Source organism: Colias croceus, chromosome 24 (genome assembly GCF_905220415.1).
Source record: "Colias croceus chromosome 24, ilColCroc2.1".
NCBI classification, from domain to species: domain Eukaryota; kingdom Metazoa; phylum Arthropoda; class Insecta; order Lepidoptera; family Pieridae; genus Colias; species Colias croceus.
Genome location: NC_059560.1, coordinates 600,562 through 623,612, shown reverse-complemented (window position 1 = coordinate 623,612; position 23,051 = coordinate 600,562). Strand labels below are relative to the sequence as shown.

The 23,051-nt window shown below is 33.6% G+C and overlaps 1 protein-coding gene across 2 annotated transcripts; it reads right to left on the bottom strand.

Moving 5' to 3' along the window:
* Positions 1–1,261: 1,261 nt before the first annotated feature.
* On the bottom strand, positions 1,262–22,734 carry LOC123702876 (late embryogenesis abundant protein ECP63-like). Of its 2 annotated transcripts, none has more exons than XM_045650710.1 (11): positions 22,593–22,734; positions 9,889–9,946; positions 9,279–9,647; positions 8,656–8,868; positions 7,375–7,452; positions 6,723–6,924; positions 5,518–5,637; positions 4,417–4,626; positions 3,795–4,024; positions 2,530–2,666; positions 1,262–2,103 (listed from the first exon to the last, which is right to left on the bottom strand). In XM_045650710.1, the coding sequence occupies exons 2-11, from the start codon at positions 9,937–9,939 to the stop codon at positions 2,100–2,102; spliced, it is 1,614 nt and encodes a 537-aa protein (XP_045506666.1). In that variant the 5' UTR covers positions 9,940–9,946; positions 22,593–22,734; the 3' UTR covers positions 1,262–2,099. The 2 variants fall into 2 exon arrangements, with proteins under 2 accessions (XP_045506666.1, XP_045506667.1); XM_045650711.1 differs by having other exon boundaries at positions 8,776–8,868.
* Between the last annotated feature and the right edge of the window lie 317 nt (positions 22,735–23,051).

Sequence of the window (23,051 nt, the reverse complement as noted above, 5' to 3'; positions counted from 1 at the left end):
GTGGTTCTATTGTCATGAATTTTTTTTTCATTTGTTAAAGATAGTCTAGAGTCTAGACAAAAAGTGCCAAATAAACCAACTTCGTCTAACTTATACCTAAAAATAGATTTGCACATTGTTCTTTATTTCGCTGTCCTATAACAGTAAAACTGTTGTAGGACAGGACATTCATGCAAAAATAAACTGTTAGTAAAGTAACATTTAAAATAAAAACCGACGTCTCTCTTATATTTTATTTATATAAAATGCACATATATTTTGTACACGATTGCTATCAAAACTTTGGATTTTCTATTTACCAAATTCGCAATTGACTAAAGTATAGTGTTGCCCGATTCCAAAAAAAAATATCATTAATTTTATTCAAATCACTTATTTAAAGAGTTGAGGCAACACTATATTTTAGTGCACAAACGTAAACCTAACTTAACCTATTGGTGTATATAATAGGAATTTATTGCACAAAGTTGTATATTAAGATTTTTAAGCATCAAATATTACGATGCAAAAATATCTTTATGTATGTTTTTAAAATATTTTATTTTCATTGACCTTATTCAAACAGTTATAAAGTATTGGACTCATATTTAACCGACTTCAAAAAAAGGAGGAGTTTATCAATTCGGCCGGTATGTTTTTTTTTATGTATGTACACCGATTACTCCGAGGTTTCTGAACCGATTTACGTGATTCTTTTTTTGTTCGATGCGGGATGGTGTCGAATTGGTCCCATAAAAATTTTATTCGGATAGGCCCAGTAGTTTTTATTTTATGAGCATTTTTGTCTGTATTTGTAAATGTTGCAAGTGCAAGTTTGAAGTCGGTTGTTTTTAACGCAGTTATATAGACTTGTCTATAATATGTATTAATATTAAATTGAGAGTAAAACCACGGGACAAAGCAAGTGATCATCAATAGGTTTTTACACAACTTTAATGAAACAAATTCCCATTATATGTATTGAAAAAAGTCGATGGATAAAACTTACAATACGTCCACGTTTAAAACATCGTACCGTTGTACATTTAAAGGGCGACGACATTTTGTCGGATGCTATAAAAAACGCTACAAAATGTCATATTTTTGGTACAATTCACAAAATGTAGCATTTACACCCAACGATAATTCATCGTACATTTTTGAAAAACTATTAAACTGTTTCCATCATAGTTCAAACGACATTTGGTCGTAGCATTTACATTCAACGACAATTTATCGTGTGGTTTTGAATAAACGACAATTTTTTAGTCTGGAACCAGTATTTTTATAATCATTTTAACAATCCGATATATAAATATTGTTCATATGTATTCCATAATCTGGATAACACACAATTACGCATTATATATCTTATTCACACGAAATAAAGCACAGTTTTCAATGTCAAGCAGTTAAATGCACTATTATGGTTTTAATTTTAAGAATACGACGATTTATCGTATCCTTTGAATTGCTTTTTTTCGCGTTTATTAATGCATCTAACCGTTACATTTAAAAATACATAATTTTCACAATAAAGATGACAATACACAAATCATTAAAGTTATCCCCTTTTGAAAACGGGGGCAAAAATTGTAAATACATTTTTGATTGAAAATACATAATATTATGATCAAAATATTTTACACGATTCATAAATGACGGATTTAAATCGAGATTTACTATGCAAATTTTTCATATAAATTAATGAAATTCTTCTTGTTTAAAAAAATACATGGAAACAAAAAAGTCGCTTTATAAAACTCTTTTATAAAAGTTTTATTCATTATCATAATTAAAACTATGTTTTTGTGACAACTGTTAATATATTTTTGTCTCTTTCTATCGCTTAGTTGTTTGTTAAGTCAGAGCGCGAGACGCAAAAGAGTTCAATCTTTCTATTTAGAAAAGTTCCTATTAAATTTTCTAATAATGGAAGTTTATAGAACTTTGCTCATGTAATGACATTTTCACACAAGTGTTTGCAATAAAACTCGATTTAAATCCGTTAAAAACAACAATTCCTCACTATTGCTCACAACAATTCACATATTCGACACATTGTGACACTACGAATATAAGGCAAATATATTCCTCCGCTTACCTTCGTTACATTGTCGTTACCTGTGAATGTACGAAAACATAACTTGTAAAATATAGTTTTGTTATGAAAAATAAATTATAAGAATGCCTTTAATTTATGCTAATATTATAAAGCTGAAGAGTTTGTTTGTTTGAACGCGCTAATCTCAGGAACTGCTGGTCCGATTTGAAAAATTCTTTCGGTGTTAGATAGCCCGTTTATCGAGGAAAGCTAGGCTATATTTCATCACGCTAAGACCAACAGGAGTGGAGCAATGCTGTTGAAACCGCGGGGCACAGCTAGTAATTAATATACTTACTTAAAAAAAAAACTTAAAAACACTGATTTTGTAGTGTCAAAAGTAGTAAGTGTAAGTATTTTGAATCCGTCCGTTTACTATGGGCAAAGTGATTACATACAAACATACAGGTGAAGGTAATAAAATCATATTATTATAAAACACTCACATAATAGAACACCGTTTGTCCCTCGGCTGTTGCGTGAGGCGTGTATGTATGGGTGTTGTAGTGACTTGTTTTATCGCTTCCGGATCAGCCGTTGCGACGGGAGCGGTTAGCGGCAGATCTGTGTTTATGCCCACTATCTGTAATGTGAAAAAAACATTTTTTTATTATGCAGAAACAGAAAATATAATAAAGTTCTGTTTCTTGCTTAAATTGTGATTTCTTTCGATGAACTTAAAAGAAATTGCAATTTTTTAATTTTATAACAGTCCAGTGAGTCAGTCAACTCGTCGATTAATTTATATATTACTAGCTTTCCGCCCGCGGCTTCGCCCGTGTAGTCAAAGAAAAAATCGCATAGTTCCCGTTCCCGTGGGATTTCCGGGATAAAACTTATCCTATGTTCCGAGGTAGAAAGTAGCCTTTGTCCTTTCTCAGGTATCAAAATATCTCTATACCAAATTTCATGCAAATTGGTTCAGTAGTTAAGCCGTGATTGAGTAACAGACAGACAGACAGAGTTACATTCGCATTCATAATATTAGTATGGATGATAATTTTATAAATCTAGTTTTAATAAACACAAACTCTTGTAGCGACATATTTCTCTGAACCACGCTTGTTTTCGTTAAGGAAGCTTTTACGTTTTTATTTATACATTGTAGATCTTCTTCTTCTATCTTTGATATAATGATAAATGAATATATTAACCTCAGCGGTACTCTCCACACAAACTTCAGTTCTTTGGCATATTATGATCTATTATGTATAAGTTAGATATAAGTTACATACCTATTATGTAATATTGACATGATTTTAAAAGAGCAACTATGGAGTTTCTTGCCGATTCTTCTCCATAGATACTGCTTTCCGAATCGGTGGTAAATGTTAAAAATACTTATGTAATGACGATTCGAAAGTGCTACTAAATAGTAGTCTAATTGAATAAATGAATGTTTGAGTTTGAGTTTGAAACTCGCTCCGCGCAAAATCGGAATCGTCTAGCGAGTCCCCCGAGTCATTTGTTCTTATTTACTCAACATATACAGTATACGACTACATACCAACTGGTTGGATTTTTTCTGGTGTCTTTCCATAGTAAATAATTTTGCGTGTATTATGTAGAAATCTAGTTAAAGTATCTCTTTTACGAAATAATATTTAATCTTCATTACATATTTTTAACATTTACCATTAAGTTGTAGACAAAGCGGGCGAAGCCGCGGGCGGAGAGCTAGTAATAAATAAATAAATAAAGCTTTTCTCACCTCAGCGGTAGTCTCCACACAAACCCGCTCGGCGCTGAACCGGAAGGGTCTGGCGAGTCCCCCGAGCCGGTCCAACAGTCGCGCCCTCTTGCTGCGGCCCTCCGCGTCCATGTGTGTGCAGTCCCCGCGGGCCCCGGGCCCTGTGGGGTCTTCGGGCCCGGAGGTGGGGCCCTCGGGCTCCGGCTTGCGCTTGCGGCCTACTACTGTGCCCGTGGGACGGGACGATTGCTCTGTGAGAAATATTACGTATGAAAATATAGGAATGTTAATGAATTAGCAGATTGTTTGCACTAAAATAAGAAGATTGCGTTGTAAAAATTGAAAACTACTGTAATTCACTAATTTCGTATAGACGGCGATTTGAATATAACCTAAGTTTTAAACTGTATGTTGTTTGTCCTGTCATTTGTTGTTTTGGTTGTGTTCGTGTAAGTGTTTATAGTGTTGATGTTAGCAGTGTTGGCAATATTGTTGTAAGCTGTTTTAGTGTTCGTTGGGCTAGTGTTAGTGGCATATGTGTTGCTAATGCTATTGTTAGTGTTATAAGCGTATCTTTTGCAGTTGTTAATGATGTTGATGTGTATGTTGATGGCAATATTATGTATTGTATTATCAATCTTACCATTCGCACTCATAGCGCTCGTATTAACACTAGTGTTATATCTCAGGCTCGAGTCTAACGGTGTGCGTCTCGAGAACTCGCCGAGATGCTTGTAAGATCTTCTTCCGCGGATGCTGCGTAGCCCACTGAGGTAGGGACTCTCAACTGAGGAGGGCTCTTCGGATACTATCGACGTTTCTGTCAAGTCCATCTCCATTGTTGTGTTGTTGCCTGCGTGATCCATAAGAAATACATTGTAACGTGTGTTAAGAATTCAAAATATATCTATCCGGAAAATTGCTTCAGTTGGAACAAGGACAAATTATAGATCAGACAGACAGGAAATCTATCATTTTTTTATAACTATTTTTAGTAATGGCAAAATATAAATAATATTACATAATTTTAATACACATTGCATATAATTTTACAAGTTTTTGTCTTGCATATACGGTCAATTTACATTTAGCAAGCTGTTACACATATACAATTTGCTTACTTGGAGGAGATCACTTATAAATGAAATGGCCACACTATGTTGTTTTTCTTATCACAAATGTACTTATATAAATTTATAAAGAATAGAAAAAATTCGATCACGAGGCGGGACTCGAACCCGCATCCTTCGCGCCATTCCGGGGCAGATGCCTAACCAACTCAGCCACTCGTGACCCGCCTGAGCAATCGAATTTATTCTATTCTTTCAGTTTTATGTGTCTTAAGGACGTGTAATTCAAGAAAAGGTCGTGTTCCATCGTTACAATATTGTATTCACTGAAAAGTGCTTCATATTGGTTGAGATGGTTGTTAAATCATCTCAATAGATGGCGCGCGGTGTGTCCCTTAAGACACAAAACTGAAAGGATAGAATAAATTCGATTACTCAGGCGGGTCACGAGTGGCTGAGTTGGTTAGGCATCCGCCCCGGAATGGCGCGAAGGATGCGGGTTCGAGTCCCGCCTCGTGATCGAATTTTTTCTATTCTTTATAAATTTATAAAGCATTTGAATGCCATAAAAACCAAAAAAATATAAATACAAATGTACTTTTTAACATTATACCTATTCTATTGGCATTCAACAAACACATATTAAACTATTTTCACGCTCAACCCAAACTCACCCGTATAGTTAGCCACGATGGATGTCTGCGTGTTATCCGCGTGCACTCGCGAGCGTCTGTAGGGCGACACTTTGACGCGCGACTTGCTGTAGTTGGTGTCCGGCTTGCGGGCCTCTGCGTCTGCGCACACACAACGTCACACTACACACATCGTCACATCGTGCACACACACTCACTTTTTGTGCTATTTTTTATATATTTCATGGTAGAAAAGGGAGAATTTTTTGTATATAATGTATGGGAATTAGAAAGAAACCGGTTATAATTCAACGAGTGCGCATAATTCAACTGCATCTGCATACACACAACGTCACATCGTGCACACACACAAACTTATAGCTTATGCTTATTATTCTTATAAGGGGGAGGATTCATGTAAGAAATAGGGGTTTTTATTTATTTTTACATCAAAATTAAACCAGCTATTCAACTTATACGAGCTCAAACATTGACAAATGAGTTCGCGTCACTCACTACAGACATCGTCGCACAGACAACATATATTAACGCCGTTAGTACACCGACACATTCGCGTGCGGCAGCGAAACAACGAAAAATCTGTCAGTAGTATGGCAGGTTTTCGCATATGATATGTCTCACTCTAGCACATAGATAGATGAAATAGTTGCGTCCTTGTCAGTATTGTTTCGCAAGGAACTGCGAAATGGCCATTACACAGACGCATTGCGAAAAAGTTGCGAAAACATTGCTGTGTACTAACGTTCCGCAGATATTTCGCAAGTACTAACGGCGTTAGAGTGAGATTTTCCCATGAGTGTTTCGCACGCACGGTCATATTTTATTTGACTAAAATTTTCAATTAATATTATGTAAATCAGTTGCTAAGTCCATATTGTTTATTATACTCACCTTGGGAAATCCGTCAATCATATAAATATGTGGTAGAAAGTAGTAATTAAGAATTAAGAATCACATAAACATTGTCGTAAGAATTTGTTATACTCAAACTAATGTTTCTAAAATCTTTCTGTCTAAAACTACCCGCAATTATAAAACTTTCAAAACAACCCACAAACAAGAACATTATGAAACTAAGCTCAAAACTTAATATTTAAAACTACCCGCATTTAGAAACATTTTGAAACTACCCTCAATCACAAAATTCAAACTACCCACAAACACACAATTGAAACTACCCTCAATACAAATCTAAAACTACCCTCCAACAACATAAAAACACTAACCTTCAGTTTCCACCTCAATGGTGACTTCGACGTCCAATTTCTCCTCCGCCTTGGTATCGTTACCATCTTCCGTCTCTTTCTCTCTCGGTTTAACGCCATCTGCCTTCTCTCTCTTGTCTTGCGGTTTCGGCGAATCGGACGAGCGTAACTTGCGATCGGACGGCGCGTCGTCTTTCAGCTTGAGCAGTTTCGACTCTTTCGACTGGAAATTTTAATATTTTAATCGTTTTTTTTTCCAAAGATGTTATGACTGAATTATGATTTTTTAATACTATGCTTTGACGAGGATATTATATCAAATATTTTCTACAATATGGCTGCAAGTATTAATGATATCATACATATTTTAACAACTCTTTTTTTATACTTAACGCGGGCAAGCGAGCAGGCGTGTCACCTGATGGAAAGTGATGGCCGCCACCCATAAGCATTCGCGTTGTCAGGGGCACCGCGAATGTGTTGCCGGCCTTTAAGAAATTTATATGCCCTTTTTTTAAACGAAATTTTTATTTGAAACCATATTGCAATGAAAATGCATAATATGTGATTATGTTCTTGCAAGAAAAACATATACACTCAGCACTTTCCGAGTAACCAACATACAAACACAAAAAATTATATCAATTAATATTAAAACAGGATATTTACTCACATCATCAGGCACATAGTCCTTGTCCGCTTGCTTCTCGGACGCCGGTCGTGGAGTTTCTGGCGTGCGACTCGCTTTCACCTTTAGTATTCATTTTATATTATTTTTTAGTGTTTAAATGTATTATATTTATTTGGAATTGGAGTTATAACTTCTTATTGTTTTATATATTTGGACTGTTCCAATAGTATATGTTCTCTTATTGCCGATAAATAATTTATGTTACAAATTCAATGTAATACTTTTTATGAATTTAGAATAGTTAATGTCAATATAACGTGCAAACTTACACACGAACAAACACAAACACACAACATAGAATTCAAATAAATCAAAGATACATTCTAGTACACATTAAACCACTTGCCAAATAGCTATTCAAAATTATTATTAAACAAAAATTTTGACACTATGAAGTTAGATTTCCCTTTACCATAACATGAAAATAAAATTCACACAACAGCTTACCTTTAACTGCTGCCGGGAAATTCGGAGCAGTACACAGATACTGTTTAGTTTTAATCTAGAATGGTTTAATAAAGCTCCACAAATATTAGGATACCTCACCTTTTCTGAATGTAGCGTTAGTCACATTTCCTTGAATCAGGGACCAATACCCATGCATAAGGGGGCGTTCATAAATAACGTGAGCTGTTTTAGGGGGAGAGGTGTTTTGTCAAATCTCATCTAATCTTACGTTGGGGAGAAGGGGGTCTCGGAAAATATTACGCAATTTTTTTTTGAAAATCAAAAATTGAAGAAAAAAAAAACACCTCACGTAATTTATGGACGCCCCCTAAGCATTTTCAACGTCAGACTACACTTTGTCATGCCGATATTTACCAGTCTGTGTTCCAATTCTAGTGTCTGCATTGTCACCAATTTGCTCTGCACAATAATAACACACACATACACAGCTGTACCAACCTGTCCTGCTATAGCCCGCACATGCTCACACTAGACTCCACTACCACAGTATAAATATGTAACAGTATGGCAACCAAAAAAAAATCAACAGTCCTGACCTGGTATCAAAGCCGTTTTAAAAGAAAGACCACCCTATTACGAACAAATAATCTTGAAAATAAATATTTAGATCAGAGTTTCGCTTGCATTTGCAGGTAGTTTTACTTTGTGTAACGTTGCTGTTATCCCAGGAGGTATTACACAGCGTAACCAAGCTTTATTTGAACGTAGTAGTTTCTCGTAGAACGTAGCAGTTTTCAGTTTGTTTCCGTACTGCTCCATATTTATACTGTGACACTATTCCACTGTACAACGCACCTGCGATCGCCGTGTGTAGCTCCGGCTGGGCCCGTCCGGCGTGTTGGGCTCGAAGCACTCCATGTCCGAGTCCTCGTACGCGAGCTCCGGGTAGAGCCCGTCGTCGTCGTCCGAACTCACCGTCGCGCCGTCCGCGTCGCCGTTGTGCCGCGCGCCGTTCTGTTTCGCCGCCTTCGCCGGCGTGTCCTTCTTGCGGCTGTCCGACGTGTCGGCCTGCATTCGGTGCAGTGTAAAATCATACAAAAATTGCTAAAACACTTTATTCCTTAACCCATTGAGCCCCAAGCGGCCCGATCGGTCCCAGACACAATAGATTTTCTATTGTGTCTGTGGTTCCGGGGCCTGAGTTATTAAAAGAAAACAAGGTATGGTGGGTCTAGATTCGATAAAAAACAGTCATTTCCATAAACAAACATAAATTGCACTTAATTTTTATCCTGCGCATCGAATGTATACAACACATACGACCGCATAGTTCGATAATAAGGTTTTTTATTCCCATCTAAAATAAAATTGATGTCGCCTAGATACGAAAATAAGGTAAATAAACAATAACATCATCATCATTCATCACACGTCAATTAATTCATATTTGGTCAGTGATAAATGTAAATTAAACTCACCTTGCCGTTTTCTTTGCTCTCCTCATTAGGTTTCTCCGTAGGAGCTACTACTGCTTCTTTCTTTTCTGTGGGCTTATCTTTTTTTTCAACTACCTTTTCTACGCTTTTTTCCTTCTTTTCTGCTTTGTCTGCTTTTTTATCTGGGGTCTTCTCTGCGATTTTCTCAGCGGGCTTATCTTTTTTGTCACTTTTATCTGCAGCTGCATCTTTCTTTACCGTTTTGTCAGTCTTTTCTGAAGCTTTCTCTATCTGTTTGTCATTTGCGGCGGCTTTTTCAGCGAATTTCTCCTTTTCCGTTGTCTGTTTCTCTTTTTCTGCATTTGCAGCCATTTTCTTTTTCATATCCTTAACCGGACTATCTGCATGCCTCTGAAAAATTATATTGGTAAATTAATTTCAGTGAGGATTTAAAAATGATATTGACTTTCATCTCTTATTGGATATCTAATAAATATATGAAAAAGATGAATCATCTTCAAATGGGATGCCAATTGACGATAAAGTGCGCTATCAGCGCTAAATAGTTCATATAGGACTAGTGACTACTGATGTCTATAATAAGATTGGAACATAAGTGCTACAGTTTAAATAATTACATATATTTTCTTACCTTTTCCTTATCTTCTGCTATCGGCCCTTTTCGCGTCACTTTTTGACTCATGGCTTATCTGCAAAAGAGAAATTAGATTTAGGCAAAACGTACTCTATCAAAATGTTTAAATAATTACAATTAGCGTGGCAGGTGTGGCTGAAATTTGCACTTATTTATTAAGGTTTCCTGCCTATTACTGCAAAATATTGGGATTCTGGTGGTTGGAATAATGTTTAGAAATATTGTATAAAGATAAAGAAAGTTTGCACAGTCCAAGATTATTTGTGTCCCTTTGTTATTTAAACAGTTCCCTGCTTTGCAATCTTACGTGACCATATAACGAGATAGATATTCTCGCAATATGTGACTCGTATCATAACAAGCAATCAGTAAATCTTAATAACAACACAACATTTAGTCCTAATGCTGTAGATGCGTTAGGAATAACATATTTTCAACTAGAAACATTAGCTTGATCATCTATGTTGATTATAGCAGCTACCTTCGTTTTAACATGACATAATACATCAATCCAAACTTATTTCCCACGTGGATACTAGTCAGTAGTTTATAAACAGCGTTGCACGAGAGTTAGACGATAAAAATATATTTTTAAAACGTCAAACGATAACGACCTTTTAATCATCTTCAGCAGTTTGTATTTCAACTTCGTATCGTAATTCGTAACTGATGACTTGATGAGACATAAGGCCCAATTAATAAGTCCTTCATTATATCATTTGAAACACAAAACTAAAAAATGTTGAAAAAAATAAATACTGAAATGATGAAGATGTAGCATACACTTTTGATTTTTGACTAAATTTTTGTAGTTATGTTATTAAGTTATGTAAAAATCGACAGCAAACGGTAAAAATATCATATTTAATAAATATTTTCAATTACCTACTCGAAACCAAATTATTTAATAAAACAATACTGCCTATTCTTTACATTCAAAAACTCATTGGTTCAAATTCCCCTTTCATAACAGGAATTTTCACTGTAAATTGAGTAGAGTCACAGCTGCCTCTCAAATTAAGTGGAACAAAAAACAATGAACCACATACTTCATTACATCCTGTGATGTGTGACCTTCAAAGTTCGAACCTTTGTTTTTCTATTTTATCTAAAGAAATATTTGAAAATCGACGCGGAACTTGATTTTGTATGAACTATTTCTAACTTACGATTATTTTAACTTATTAAATGAAATAAAAAATTGCTTATTAATATTTAATCATTCATGAATTTTATCAATATTCTATTCTCAATCATTTTTACTTTCAAGTCACAACTTGGTAGGAAACAAAAACACGAAGTTAGTTTACATATGAAATAAAAGAAGTGTAAATAAGTGAAGACTATTATAATCATAATGTATAATTTTCTTTGGGCATTGCCCACAGTAATTGGGTTAAACTAATTTATCCACCGACTTCCTAATGACACTTAAATGATCTCAAATCTTCCAAATCGAAAAAAAAAATAGTTGTTTAACTGAATGTATGTACCTATAATATACAGAGTTACCGTGTCCCTATATGGAAAGGAAATTTACAGACTTCTTAAAAAAGTTATGAAGAATTTCTGAATTAAATTTTATTGACCAAGTGCGTGTCGGTTATGTCACAAGTTGTCATAAACAAAAAAAACTTAAAAAGTTAAAATCTAAACAACAAAGAACAACACCAAAGATATAATCTACATTCATAACAGCTCCATAGACCTCACCTTGATATTGAAATGGTTATAAAAACGGCCTCCAGTAACGAATCTTAGTTTATCAGCACACTAATAATGCTGACGGGGTGAACGACCGCGCGCACGCACACAATAATAAACTATGTGTGGTGTAAGCCACAAGCGTTGCTGTGTGATGTCTACTAACTACTGTGCACGTGGATCCTAATTTATGCAGATTATTTTACATGAATGTATGTGTATGTTTGTATAGTGCCCGGCAAACTTCTTGGCTAAAAAGTAGCGTGGTGGGGGAAGCTTGTGCATATAAAAATGTACTAAAACTTGATGCGTTTAGTTTAGTTTAGAACGCATCAGAAAGCGGTGATCAAAATTTTTCGGATAAAGGTTTGGTAACTACCTATGTAGTTGAATATACAACTTTTTTTCTTGCACAATGCGAACAGTTGTTTCTGTAAAACATAAAATCAATTCTATATAATGTCCATAACCCTGGAAAGTTTCATTCGATTTCATTTCATGGTCGAATTTTATTAAGCTAATAGCTATAAAGCTTCATTTTATGCACATACACCATTAATAAATATAAAGATTCTATTCGAAGCATAAATTTTCACTAATAAATCAAAATGACATATAATCTTAATCAACTTCATATTGGGCCAAGACATCGAACTTCAACAATATGTTAAAATCACCTACCCGCTTTATTTTCTCACTTGCACCACACGCCAACCACTCCCGCGCCACTTTTGTCGAAGGGCCGCAGCTATTAACATTATGAACAGATGCGGAACGTGTTAAGAGCTTTCTAGATATTATTTTCAAATCTAAGATTTTAAACATCCATAGTAAATGTATTTCTTTCGTTCATAATAGGTACTTAGTATGTGTTATGGATATCAACTGTCAACACCAAACTGATCAAGCTCAATACTCAACTCCAGAATTCCTTCCAAAATTACCTTCTCTACAGACCTTTTATCACAATCACCAGAAAAACAACCCATAAATGCGAAAAGCTTTCCCAAATCAACCGTCACCCTGTCAACAGAGCAAATCAAACCTGTCGAAAGCGCGTGTCTCTCGTCAAACACCACGTGGTAACACAGAACACTTGTCGGCGACCGCGACAGAACGAAAATAACATATTGTGCTTTTACTAGAAAACTATTCTATGGGCTTGTTTGCACGACTTTCTGTGTACATTTACTGTGTATAAATAAACATGCTTTTAGCGAAAATGGGAGAAACATTTAGGAATATGTACGTCAAATTATGTTATAGTTGAATGTATGTTTTATTCATGCAATAGGTACATAAACGTAATTTTATTTATTAGCTTTTCAATCAATTTTCATTGATGTTAATGGTTCATTGTTAAACATACGCAGTAATTGCGCATATTTATAGTTGAAAAAGATTTTGAAATCGTGTTTTTGACCCACATTAATTTTTGTTTTTGATTATAACAGACTGTGTAAAAAACCTTAGGTAGGAGGTAAGTCACGTTCACCTACTACAATTTGCTAAAAAAATAACTTTATCACCAAAAGGTCGTTGTTAAAAACTAAAATAGTAAATAAACACAACAAGGTGCATCTACTATTATAACTCTTTCAAACATTGAAAATCTCAATTCCAAAACACATTCGAATTTATCATTGCTGAATCTAGGTGCGGTAACTAACATTTTGTTATCTCTAGCAAATAAGCTGTGTCCTAGATATTTGATCGAATTGTTATAATATGTAATATGATCATATACGGTATCAACGTCTTTACATAACCCAGAAGATGCACCTTTTTAAATATACACTGAACATTTTATTATTACGACCTCGATTATTGTAAAAACTACAATCGTGCCAGAGTATTAAAAATATATAAAATACTAGCTGTTTGTTGTTTTACTTAAACAAGGTAAGGAAGGTAATTTAAAAAATGCAATTTTATATAACGCAATGTTTTTATAGTAAGGTAAACAACGCTAATATTCAATCTTTGATTTTAAAAACTACCTAGGTATATATTTTAAATATAACACGTAAAAAATCTTTATTGATTTAATAACCTAAATATAAAATAGTCTCGTACAATAGAAGTCTAGACTTCTAAAAAAATCATCGAACTAGACGAACTAGTATTCTATCGGTCATTAGAACATGTTTTGCATATTGAGTACAAAAAAGTTGAATCAAGATATTATAAAAAAGACTAGCGGTCCGCCCCGGCTTCGCCCGTGGTACATGTTTACGTTTTCTCTACATAAGAACCATCCTCGTACTTCAAGGAATATAATAAAAAAATAATTATCGAAATCGGTTCAGCCGTTCTCGAGTTATGCGCTTACCAACACATTTTACGATTCATTTTTATATATAAAGATAGCGGAATACTGTTTTTGTTTGGCATTTTAATAGAAAAATAAATCTCAGTGCATTTCATTTATGTTTAATTCGAGTTTCTTAAGGTTTTGTTATTTTATTATCTTCATTCAGTAGGCAAGAATGTATTATTTTTCAAATGAGGATTGAAGCAAACACATCCCTCGCTACGCATCCACATACACATCCATTGTGGAAATGCACCCTATAATAAATAAATATATAAGCTATATAAATATTTTAATAAAATATAAATAGTGCTAGATAAATATATAAGCGCCAACATAAGTATGTAATCTTTCGAGAGCCCTGCGTTAGAGTTCCTAATGCCGCAATAACACAACAAGCAATATCACTAACCATACATCATAATATTACCTATACACTCAAGGTATTCAAGAGGCGACCGCGACGCACTCAGCTCTGTCTACAGAGTCCTATCGAGATAAATCTTTTATCTCTGGCCGTACGCCATGATTCAACAAGTCGTTGAACCATTAGCTTGCATAACATTAATAATAATGCAATTGTGTACCTGCATGCTAATTTAAGATCCACGTGCCTATTATAAATACATAATAATTTATATGTACGCACTTGTTACCGTAAGCTATGTGTTATTATTAAACGCTCTATGTATTTTCCAAAATGCATGAACATAAATCTGTCGGTCAAAATAAAAATAGCTTTTTTAAAGGGTGCTTTTTATGAGCATTGTGTTAGCAGACGTCCGTAATAACTATGTAACATTATGTTTCATTATATGAGGACTTATTGCGATAATTTTTCCAAGTAATAGTGCTACTTTATTACCTAGACTAGACTAGAAGCCATATAAAACAACCTATGATGTCCATAGATAAAACTAGACAGACAATCGTGTAGGTTGACCAGTGACAAATATTAATATGTATAGATTACAAATCAAGAGATTGGTAATTTGAAGCCTTGTTTACGATATACCTACCCACCTGTTCAGAAGTTGATGAGTGTGGGTAGGTATATAGGACAAACAACTATTGACAGACAAAGACAAGGTTATTAACAGATAATGATATATTACTTCTGCACGTTTGAATGTATCGCTTCAGCGAATTATCCATACTAATATTATAAATGCGAAAGTATGTCTGTCTGTCTGTCTGTTACTCAATCACGCCTTAAAACTACTGAACCAATTTGTATGAAATTTGGTATGGAGAATGGAGATATTTTGATACCCGAGAAAGGACATAGGCTACCTTTTATTGCGAAATATGTACCACGGGCGAAGCCGGGGCGGACCACTAGTGATTTATAATTGGATATGCAAATGATAATTAAAATGAAGAATCGAAAATAAATCTAATTGAATTACTAAATAGAAGCTCCAATCTTTGTCTATTTGTCTTTATAAATGTTCTGAATAAGTTCAAAGACACATAAAAACTGTCCAAAATTAAATACTAGCATAAAATAAAATAAATAAATAAAAATATCTTTATTGAGTACAAAAATTAATACAGTACAGTTACAGTGTGGCTCTGTCTTCCTAGCTAGGAAAATCCTGTGTTAAGGAAGACAGTTCCAAGCATGCTCTTATAGCGCGAATACAATTCGTACCTGTCCGGTTTATTACAATAAATGTCCTTTATTTAGTCCACGGTTAGATGTTACATTATATGTAATACGATATGAGCAGAACGACAGTCAGCAAAAAAATACGCAATTTGAAACTCGTGTCATTTTTGGTAGCGTCGGCAAAAAAACTGCAAAATTAGGGCTACTATGATGTCTTATAGCAATATAATTTCCAATATAGAAAAGTGATGTCGGTAGACAACCTATAGAGGGCCTGTTATTTTTCCTGGAAATAATACTGCTTAAAGACTAAAATTCTAAAATAAAATAAATAAATAAATAAAGACATCATGATACAGGGTTGGACACATGCTCAAAGCATTTTACAAAGGCAGATACGTCACCGATTCTCAATTGTGTAAATGAGACAGGAAGCTCATTCAATTATATTGCAATACGATGCCCACACGCGCGCTGTGAATTCGTAAATACTGCATACACGCTAAACACTGGTATTATAATAAATTCGGGTTAGTACTACATACCACATAGTACTATATTACTTAAGCATTTACATTGTTTTCTATGTACTTTGTAGTTGGTACTTGAATGATTTTTTTTATATATTAAATACCTAATTACTATTTGGTTTACTAGCCGATAATAATAAAGATACACATGAATATCGTGTAAAAATGTGTTTATATATCTTAATATATATAAATCTCGTGTCACAATGTTTGTCCTCAATGGACTCCTAAACCACTTAACCGATTATAATAAAATTCGCACACCATGTGCAGTTCAATCCAACTTGAGAGATAGGATAGGTTTTATCCCGGAAATCCCACGGGAAAGGGAACAATGCGGGGTTTTCTCTGAAAACGCGGGCGAAGCCGCGGGCGGAAAGCTAGTAATAGTACATAGTAAACAATGGAAGTATCAAATCAATAAAAAATTGTCACTTTATCAATAAGCAAGCAATGGATAATTACAATGTTAATCAGATTGTGTAATGTACAAATGATGAACAATGAGCTGTTTTAAATAAAACCAAATCTATGAATTAACATAACCACACAACAGTTAGAAAGCACAATGAACGAACCTATAAGTTCAAAATCAACAAAAATACTTTGGAATGTGACACTTGCCAAATTTTTTGTGCTAAAAATATATTTTCCGATACATGATATGATTAAGTGGAAGCCCTACAAAATCTGCTGTATTTTTACATTACCTAGTTTTGCATTTGAACAAAGGAACACTTGTCACAATGTACCCATTGTATTTGTACACATAGCTTGCAAATAACACTTTAGTATTAATATTGTTTGAAAATTTGTAAATATAAATTTATAAAGAATAGAAAAAATTCGATCACGAGGCGGGACTCGAACACGGGTCACGAGTGGCTGAGTTGGTTAGGCATCCGCCCCGGAATGGCGCGAAGGATGCGGGTTCGAGTCCCGCCTCGTGATCGAATTTTTTCTATTCTTTATAAATTTATATTTATAAAGCATTTGAATGCCATAAAAACCAAAAAATATAAATTCAATAAAAATTTGTATTTAATTGTTTACTTTATAAATATATGCAATGTTTATTCATAAAGCAAATACCTACTGTTTATAATCGGAATATAGGATGATTGATTCATTGCTTTTATAGTTTTTTAGTAAACACAAACTTACTAAAAGCACATTTCTTCCACAAATCTTATAGAAATATTTCATTTTTCTTACACATTTCGTAAATTACAGAACTCCATTTTATTTATTTGTATATATTGTGCATGATTATCTTAAATACAGGGTCTGAAACATTACGGACAGGTTGTTTTGACTATAACAACATTTTATACCTCTTACTTGGAAGACACAAGGTCAAACATGTTTTAGATAAGATTATTGGCACATAATAGGGTCATTGCGCTGGTTTTCGTCCAATTATAGGAGTTGCCAACTTTGTGATACGAAATAAATATTTTGGAGCACCCTTCCTTAAACATATAATTTTTTTTTTAAGTCCTTATATAGTCTTCTTTAAGATAATATTAAGGGAAAATAAATCATTTTGATGTATCTTTTTATTTAAATTATTTTCTGCAAAAGTAGGGTAAATGCTAGTTTTCGTCCAAAAAAACTGGTTTTCGTCCTAGTGTAAGCTAGTTTTCGACCACCGTGTAGAAAAAGGAGGGTAGGTCAACTATTAAGTTTAAAATCAATTACAGGTAAATATATACGTTTATTTAATTAACATTACAATTTCTCACTACCCAGGTTTAGTTTTACTTGTGGTTTTACTAATAATAATCAATATAACTAGTCAACACTGAGATCTATGTAGCACTTGGCAGTCCTTATACCTAGGCGTTAGTGATGAACTGATGACTGTATAATCATTCGTAATAAAGAAAGGAATGCGTTCCTTACAATGTAAATGAAACAAGTAATAATTACAGGACTAAGAAATAACATCAAAAAACAGAAATATTCATTCTAACAACAAAAATTTTCATTCTAATACTTTGTTTATCAAATGAAACGTACTATAAACACACAGCCATAATAATAAGTTTTAGCTACAGAATCTTCAGTGTACGCAGCGTCTTTTTTTTCTAGATTTCTTAGACTCCTTCGAGGCCATCTAAAAACAATAAGATCTTTCTGAGGATACGTTGAGTAAGAGTGAGTATAATAAAAAAATACTGCATTGGCAAAACAGACCTAGAATAAAAGATGATACTCAAGTGAATGATAATCAAGAAAAATACGGTGTATTATGTCTGACCTACCCCCATTTATGCTACGAATAATTGACTCTACTTCACATAAGGAGAATGATACATGACTGAATGAATGACAATATTAGGTACCTACAACACTCTGGCCCTCACCAATTATTTATAAGGAAGATACTGAATAGAAAACTTTTCAATACGTAAAAATAGACGAAAAGTAATGCAAAAGAATGGCTATATTTAATTTTTGGATACTCCAATACTCATTCATGGACGAAAACTAAAACATTTAAAGCTAAATTTAGTTTTCGTCCACTTCTTTAAATATTTTTTTATTTTGGCAGCACTGACATAGCAGTGGACGGAAACCAAAAAAACTAAACTAATAGCAATAAAGATCACTTCGGGAGAAACTATTCAGTATTTTAAAGGTCCGATAAAGTAAAATGACCCTAACAAATATTCACGTAGCTGTTTGAGTTTCCGTCCACTTGGACGAAAACCAAATATTTTGAGAATTTGGTAACCTAATATCCGTCCACTTAATATTTCGAAGAGTATTATAAAAATGTATAATAAACACTTATAATTGCGTTTATTATGCTTATAAATAACCATACGTACCAAAAACATTACGTAAACTAGCTAAAACAGTGATTTACCTTACCATGAACTTTTCTCGCCGGCAAATTTTTCTCTCGCGCGATGACATCTGCAAGGCACGTATGCGAAGCGGCCACATTTACGTTAATTTTTTGAACTCTCTTCTTGTCAAATCAAATTTTAATGTTGATAGTACTGTTGCTTAAACATTATGGACCGTAAAAAGTGCAAACTTGCGCGGGAAGGTAGGTTTGTATTCAAGTTTTACGCACGTGATTGTAGCAGGTCAGTCAAATGGACGAAAACAGAAGCTGGACGGCAAACCAGCGCAATTACCCTACCGTGATATTAAGTCAAGGTAACATTATCGGAGGATGGTTATGTAGGAATTTTAATTGTGTCTTACTAATATTAGTGAGGATTGATGTGTGTATGTGTAGGTATTTATGTTTGTTCCTCTTTCACTCAAATACTTCTGAACCGATTAAAACGAAATTTAGCACACGTATAGAGGGTAACTTTTATTAACACATAGGATAGGTTTTATCCTGGAAATCCCACTGGAACGGGAACTATGCGGGTTTTTCTTTGAAAACGCGGGTGAAGCCGCGGGCGGAAAGCTAGTATGTTTATAATACAATTTTATTCATATTAACTTCATATTAATTTTTTTATCATCTTTATAACGCTACCTGTTTAGTTAATTAAGATATTTCTATTTTACTATTCTTCTTCAATAACACAGTTAAATGGTAAAGCTAAAATAAGAAACCCCTAAAATTAATAGCAATTTGGCTTGCTACTCATAAAAAAACTTGATTAAAACAGAGATAATCACCTCTATAAGTATTTCACATGTTTAGGAATAAGCTTGTTTGTTTATTTATAAAAAAATCTTGTAATAGTCAAACAAAATGTTATAATGAATACATGATATAAAAACAAATACCTACTTTGGCCAAACATCTATTTACATTTACAAATACTAACATTAGCACTGTTTAGCATTAACACAAGTAAGTGAAAAGACTATATTTACATAACAAATAGTGTTTAAGCGCATTTGACCTAAGAACCTTAAGATTTACCTAGGACAAAACGGTAAGAATATTTATGAGTTGCGAATATCTTATTTTACATCAATGTGAAAACATCATTTAAGTAGAAACTTGTATGAATCATAAATAACTTATTTTCTATGCAACAAATAAATTAGTAATAGCATGGGTAATAGTATGAAGTTCAAAACATAAAAATGTACGTAATTTAGTCATCATAATTTGAAAGAATGTTGATCCTTCCTTATTGTACAAACACAAATAAAGTGTAGACAAAAATCATCATGACATTATTTGCCCAATTTATATTTTGCATAGAAGTAAAGAATCTCAAAATATCATTCATTACTTGATCTTGAATATATAACATCTACTGGTTGCAAAAATTAAGGAAATACTTAAAAAATGTTAATCTTCCTATTCTATAGTAGACTAGCTTTGCCCACTTTGTCTGAAACCTAATAAATTACATACTAAGCCCTTCGCCGAAAATCACTCTATCTATTTAAGAAACCGTATCAAAATCCGCTGCGGCATTTTAAAGATTTAAGCATACAAAGGGACATACAGACAGAGAAAGCGACTTTGTTTTATACTATGTAGTAGAGATGCGCCGAATAGTGGTTTCACCGAATAACCGAATACCGAATACTATTCGGCTAGAACCTTACCGAACCGAATATTCGGCCGAATTATTCGGTTCAATGTTTTGACGTGTTTTGATGCGTAAACCGATTCTAACGGGTCGCAAGTAGCTGCCGGCTCGGTGGCGAGCGAGCCTTAGGTACCCCACCACCCGCCAACCGCGTATATCGCCCGCGCACTCCGTGCCGTCTCAGTTGTGTTGAAACTTCGCACAAAATATTAAAATTTTTAAATTGTTTAAAAATTTTATATTTTTACTTTAAGTTAGTGTTTGCAATATGAGCGGACGTAATGTCATTTTCTATTGGGACTAAAAGCATTGTCTTCAGACTTCAGGATTTAAAGTATTATAAATATTAAATACTGACTAAGTTCTAATAATAAAAATGATTAAATTATGTTGGTGTAAATTTACAAAATAAACGTTGCTTTGAAATGTAATGATCGTTTTATTTTATACAGGGTGTAATCGTTAAGTGTGCACAGGCGATTATTCCATAACTATTACAGATATCAAAAAACTTTTAACTCATATTGAAAGTACTATACCTAATGATTAAATGACAATAATAACTTTTTAAAAATAAAACGAGAAATATCCAAAAATGTTACATGAAACGCTCCCATACATTTAGTATGAAATATGACTATTTCAAACATTTAATATGAAAGGTTTTGCTTTGTTATTTGATTTTGTGCTATAATTATTTCACAAATTTTAATGAAAGTTCATTTAGAGACTGTAAATAGAGCTCGATGTGGAATACAATGGTATTCCAAATCGAGGATGTCGTCTCGAACATTGTATGGGACAATGTATGGGAGCGTTTCATGTAACATTTTTGGATATTTCTCGTTTTATTTTTTAAAAATTATTATTGTCATTTTACTCATTAGGTATAGTACTTTCAATATCAGTTTAAGGTTTTTTGATATCTGTTATAGTTACGGAATAATCGCCTGTGCACACTTAACGATTACACCATGAATACCTTAGGTTCAAACATTCTTCATAGGATTTCTTTGACTTGTGTATAGTATGACATAAATCATTCATAATATGAAGTTATTTATTTAGTTCTATAGCCAAGAAAGTAGAAATACTCATACCGAATATATTCGGCACCTAAACCGAATAATTCGGCCGAATACGAATAGTGAAAAAGATGCCGAATATGCCGAATACCGAATATATATTCGGTATTCGGCGCATCCCTACTATGTAGTATGTAGTGATGTAATGTAGGAATAAGGCAAATTAAGCTTTATATTTCATAGCGTACACAGGATGTGTGGTTCTACACATTAATGATGCCTCAGTGATTGCTACGCTTCAGTTAATTTTGAAGGGTCTGATATAATTAACATTCTGTCTGTATAGACTATTTTTAATTTAAATTTATTCAAAATCTGACCTGATTTGATTTTTCTTTTATGTACACTTTTACGATATTGATAAATAATTGTTCTCTTCGAAATAAAACTAGAACTTGAGTTAATATTTAACATATCAAATATTAAGTTAGTTATTTGCTCACGAACCCACTATAGTCCATACCGCGAAAATAGATTAATAGATACTCTGAAATCCGTCGCCGAGGTCATGGTCATAAAATCGCAAGACAAAATTACTTCCTTGTTTTTTGCGCGCCTTATTAAAAAAAAAATCAACTCCATTCACTATTTTAAGTAGCTTACTTTAGTTTATAACCTATACGGATATTGGATTACGTAAAATACTTTGGATAATCGTTGTTTGTCTATAAATTGATAGTAAATAAATTGATGGGAGAAGCGATAGAAGTAATTGCTGTGTGATATAACCTTACAATGTACGTGATAATATAATGAAGTAACATATTATAAACACATTAAATTTAGGTAAGATTTCCATAATTTAAACCTTTATTAACTAAAGGAATGTTCAAAAAGGATAATCTTCAGGCAAAACAAGATCTAAGAATGGCGGGCGGCGTATCATGGCGCGATTCAGATTAAGGGTAAAAAAATAAAAGGACTTACGGTATTTAACTTTCTTCAAAGTTTTGAACACTTTCCAAACTCACTGAACTTATTTACACTGAAAAATACACGAATTCAAACAAATATTTAGTTTAACGTGAAAGCGTCGTTGCTATTCATCACTGACTTCACAGTTCACCGACGTCCGACAGCGCGATACAAAAATTGAAATTTGTTTGTAGTATTGCCGTATTCCACACAAAAATATACATAGTAGATAATAGGAGATTAGGAGAAAAAAATTAGGAGCTATGCTTTGTTTATTAAATCCATTATCCAAATGTACAAATATGTATATGTTACAAATATTAATAATAAGAAAATACTTTTACATAATGTATGGATTTACAGACAGGAAAGTTTTAAATTAATAATTTTATTTTGACTTAAACTTTGGCAAATTTTACTTTTGATATGGCAATAATAAACTGAGTGTTACCGTTTTATTATACAATTATA